This window comes from Coturnix japonica, chromosome 2 (assembly GCF_001577835.2).
Source record: "Coturnix japonica isolate 7356 chromosome 2, Coturnix japonica 2.1, whole genome shotgun sequence".
Taxonomy (NCBI): Eukaryota; Metazoa; Chordata; class Aves; order Galliformes; family Phasianidae; genus Coturnix; species Coturnix japonica.
In genome coordinates, this window is record NC_029517.1 from 134,592,115 (window position 1) to 134,596,664 (window position 4,550).

The 4,550-nt window shown below is 54.8% G+C and overlaps 1 protein-coding gene across 1 annotated transcript in view; it reads right to left on the minus strand.

The window, feature by feature from the left end:
* Positions 1 to 447: 447 nt before the first annotated feature.
* The window catches only part of PUF60 (poly(U) binding splicing factor 60), a 29,138-nt gene continuing 25,035 nt past the window's right edge, over positions 448 to 4,550 (minus strand). The window contains exons 9-11 of the mRNA XM_032442605.1: positions 4,220 to 4,355; positions 3,180 to 3,415; positions 448 to 878 (exon numbers count right to left, since the gene is read on the minus strand). Of these exons, the coding sequence (XP_032298496.1) occupies positions 579 to 878; positions 3,180 to 3,415; positions 4,220 to 4,355 (672 nt within the window). The 3' untranslated portion in view covers positions 448 to 578. The remainder of the gene's footprint in view (positions 879 to 3,179; positions 3,416 to 4,219; positions 4,356 to 4,550) is intronic.

The window sequence follows — 4,550 nt, forward strand, 5'->3', positions numbered from 1 at the left end:
CATTTTGGGAGGCACAAAGTGCAGCATTGGGAGGCACAAAGTGCAGCATTGGGAGGCACAAAGTGCAGCATTGGGAGGCACAAAGTGCAGCATTGGGGGGCACAAAGTGCAGCATTGGGGGGCACAAAGTGCAGCATTGGGAGGCACAAAGTGCAGCATTGGGGGGCACAAAGTGCAGCATTGGGAGGCACAAAGTGCAGCATTGGGGGACACAAAGTGCAGCATTGGAGGCACAAAATGCAGCATTGGGAGACACAAAGTGCAGCATTGGGGGGCACAAAGTGCAGCATTGGGGGACACAAAGTGCAGCATTGGGAGGCACAAAGTGCAGCATTGGGAGGCACAAAGTGCAGCATTGGGGGGCTCAAAGCACACACAGGCTCCAGCTCTGACCTCCTGGCTGGGTGTTGGTCCCTTTAAGACCCAGGTTAAGGTTAAAAACACGCGTTAACTCTCTTGGTGCTTTTATCCAAACTACGGGTACATGACAGAGCTGCTCCACGTGGGGTCAATCTTTATCTTTACACATGGCTAAAAAACAGACGGGAGGGGACGGGGTCGAGTCCTTGTTGCTGGGCTCACGCCGACAGGTCGCTGTTATCAAACCTCTCCTGGTCGTAAACCTCCGCCACCACCTTCCTGCCCGCGAACCAGCGGCCGTTCAGGGCCTGGATGGCTTTGTGAGTCTCTGAGGCCATGGAGAACTCCACGAAGATCTTGACGATGATCTCGGCGTCCTCCTCCTCGCCCTGTTTCTCCTGGTAGATGATCACCCTGTTCACGGCCCCAAATTTGCCGCATTCTTCCGTCACTTCGCCCTCCAGGTCATCGTCGATGTCCTTGGGGTCAACCATGTTGCGAAGCACCATCACAGTGGACTGTAGGGAGAAGGAACGGGATGGATCAGTCAGCATTGCTCCATTGCAGACACAGAAATCAATTGCTGCAACAGGTTTCCTGGCCTTGCACCATTGCAGACACAGAAATCAATCAGTGCAACAGGTATCCCAGCATTGCAGACCCATGGCATGAAGGCAACAGGTCAGAACATCCCAACTTGTACATGAATATCCCATCAGAACATCCCAACTACATGAATATCCCATCAGAACATCCCAACTACATGAATATCCCATCAGAACAACCCAACTACATGAATATCCCATCAGAATATCCCAACTACATGAATATCCCATCAGAACATCCCAACTACATGAATATCCCATCAGAACATCCCAACTTGTACATGAATATCCCATCAGAACATCCCAACTACATGAATGTCCCATCAGAACATCCCAACTAATGAATATCCCATCAGAACATCCCAACTACATGAATATCCCATCAGAACATCCCAACTACATGAATATCCCACCAGAACATCCCAACTACATGAATGTCCCATCAGAACATCCCAACTAATGAATATCCCATCAGAACATCCCAACTACATGAATATCCCATCAGAATATCCCGGCTACTGGCTGCCCCCCATCCAACCCAGCTGCCCCCCATCCAGCCCAAACAAACTACCTGGCCTCTTAATGACGCTGAGCAAACAGTGTCTAATCACAAAGACCTCTTGGCCCTTTTCTGGCCTTTTTCCTGGCCTTTTTCCTGGCCCTTTCCTGCTCTTTCCTGTCTCTTTCCTGGCCATTCTTGTCCCTTTTTCCTGGCCTTTTTCCTGTCCTTTTTCCTGCCCTTTTTCCTGGCCCTTCCCTGGCCTTTCCTGCCCTTTCCTGGCCTTTTTCCTCGCCATTCTTGTCCCCTTCCTGGCCTTTTTCCTGTCCCTTTTGTTGCCTTTTTCCTAGCCCTTTCCTGGCCATTCCTGTCCCTTTCCTGGCCTTTTTCCTGGCCCTTCACTGGCCCTTCACTGGCCGTTTCCCTGCCCTTTCCTGGCCCTTCCCTGTCCCTTTCCTGGCCTTTTTCCTGGCCCTTTCCTGCTCTTTCCTGTCTCTTTCCTGGCCATTCTTGTCCCTTTTTCCTGGCCTTTTTCCTGTCCCTTCCCTGGCCTTTCCCGGCCTTTTTCCTGGCCATTCTTGTCCCTTTCCTGTCCTTTTCCTGTCCCTTTCCTGCCCTTTTTCCTGTCCCTTTCCTGTCCTTTTCCTGGTCCTTTTCCTGTCCCTTTTCTGGCCTTTTTCCTGGCCTTTCCTGTCCCTTTCCTTGCCCTTTCCTGGCCTTTTCCTGCCCTTTTTCCTGTCCCGTTCCTGGCCTTTTTCCTGCCCTTTCCTGCCCTTTTTCCTGGCCCTTTCCTGCCCTTTTTCTTGGCCTGGTGACCAGGCAGCCATCCTATATAAACCCAGAGATGCTCCCAAAGGCTGAATGAGAACCATCACAAGCAGAGAATGAATCCCCAGCCCTTGTAACCCCACAGGAGCTCGTGCAGCAATTGCAGCAGGAATCCAGCGCTGCACAGCCCTGCAGCCAGCCCTGCCTGGCATTAGCACAGCCCTGCAGCCAGCCCTGCCTGGCATTAGCACAGCCCTGCAGCCAGCCCTGCCTGGCATTAGCACAGCCCTGCAGCCAGCCCTGCGTCGCATTAGCACAGCCCTGCAGCCAGCCCTGCGTTGCATTAGCACAGCCCTGCAGCCCTGCCTGGCATTAGCACAGCCCTGCAGCCAGCACCCTGCCCTGGCATTAGCACAGCCCTGCAGCCAGCCGCTGGCATAGAGGGCCCTGGCTGCTGCATTAGCACAGCCGCTGCAGCCAGCCGCTGCCTGCATATTAGCACAGCCCTGCGCAGCCCTGCTCTGGCATTAGCACAGCCCTGCAGCCCAAGCCCTGCGTCCGCATTAGCACAGCCCTGCAGCCAGCCCTGGCCCTGGCATTAGCACAGCCCTGCAGCCAGCCCCTGCCCTGGATTAGCACAGCCCTGCAGCCAGCCGCTGCCTGCATTAAGCACAAGCCCTGGCAGCCAGCCGGCTGCCTGGCATTTAGCACAGCCCTGCAGCCCCAGCCGCCTTGCCTGGTATTAGCAACAGGCCCTGCAGCCGGTGGGAGCCCTGCCTGGCATTAGCACAGCCCCTGCAAGCCAGCGCTGCCTGGTATTAAGCACAGCCCTGCAGCCAGCCCTGCCTGGCATTAGCAACAGCCCTGCAGCAGCCCTGTTGCCGTCGCATTAGCACAGCCCTGCAGCCCTGCCTGGCATTAGCACAGCCCTGCAGCCCCGCACTCACCTCCTGTTTCCGCAGCAGTTTCTGCATCACCATGTGCCGGGCGCTGCTGCCCGAGATGCTCATGTGCTCCTGCTCGCTCAGCATCTCCGGCCGCTCCGACTCCTGGAACACCTCCTCCTCCTCCTTCTCCTTCTTGACCTCCATCAGCCCCAGCGCCGGGGGACTGGCCAGGATGGGGTTCACGACCCCCACCTGGGGGATGGTGACGGGGATGGGGGGGCGGGCGGGAGTGACACCTGCAAGGGAACAGGTTTTGGAGCTATTGTGTTGCTATTTGTCTCTATAGGTCTCTATGGGGTCACTATGGGTCTCTATGGGATGCTTTGGGTCACTATGGATCTCTATGGGGTTACTATGGATCTCTATGGGAACACTATGGGTCTCTATGGGATGCTATGGATCACTATGGATCTCTATGGGTCTCTGTGGGTCTCTATGGGGTCACTATGAGTCTATGGGATGCTATGAATCTCTATGGGTCACTATGGGTCTCTATGAGATGCTATGGGTCACTATGGATCTCTATGGGGTCACTATGGGTCTCTATCTGTCGCTATTTGTCTCTATGGGTCTCTATGGGATGCTATGGGTCACTATGGATCTCTATGGGTCTCTGTGGGGTCACTATGAGTCTCTATGGGATGCTATGGATCTCTATGGGTCACTATGTGTCACTATTTGTCTCTATGGGGTCACTATGGGTCTCTATGGGATGCTATGGGTCACTATGGATCTCTATGGGTCACTATGGATCTCTGTGGGTCTCTATGGGGTCACTATGGGTCTCTATGGGATGCTATGGGACGCTATGGGTCACTATGGGTCTCTATGGGATGCTATGGGTCACTATGGGTCTCTATGGGGTCACTATGGGTCTCTATGTGTCGCTATTTGTGGGTCTCTATGGGTCACTATGCATCTCTATGGGACGCTATGGGTACACTATGGATCTCTATGGGACACTATGGGTCTCTATGGGATGCTCTGGGTTACTATGGATCTCTATGGGACACAATGGGTCTGTATGAGCAGTAACTCACCTGTGATGACTCCCGGTGCCTGCGCTGCCATCACGGCCTGCGGCAGCGCCCCCAGCGGCTGCGCCAGGGTCAGAGCAGGGGAAACCAGCCCGGGGGTGGCCAAAGTGCCAAGGACCGCAGCGCCTGCAACCGCCTCCTGCAAGAGAGAACAGGCAGCAATGCAGCATCACAACAGGCAGCAATGCAGCATCAGGACAGGCAGCAATGCAGCATCACGACAGGCAGCAATGCAGCATCACGACAGGCAGCAATGCAGCATGAGGACAGGCAGTGATGCAGCATCACAACAGGCAGCAATGCAGCGTCAGGACAGGCAGCAATGCAGCGTCAC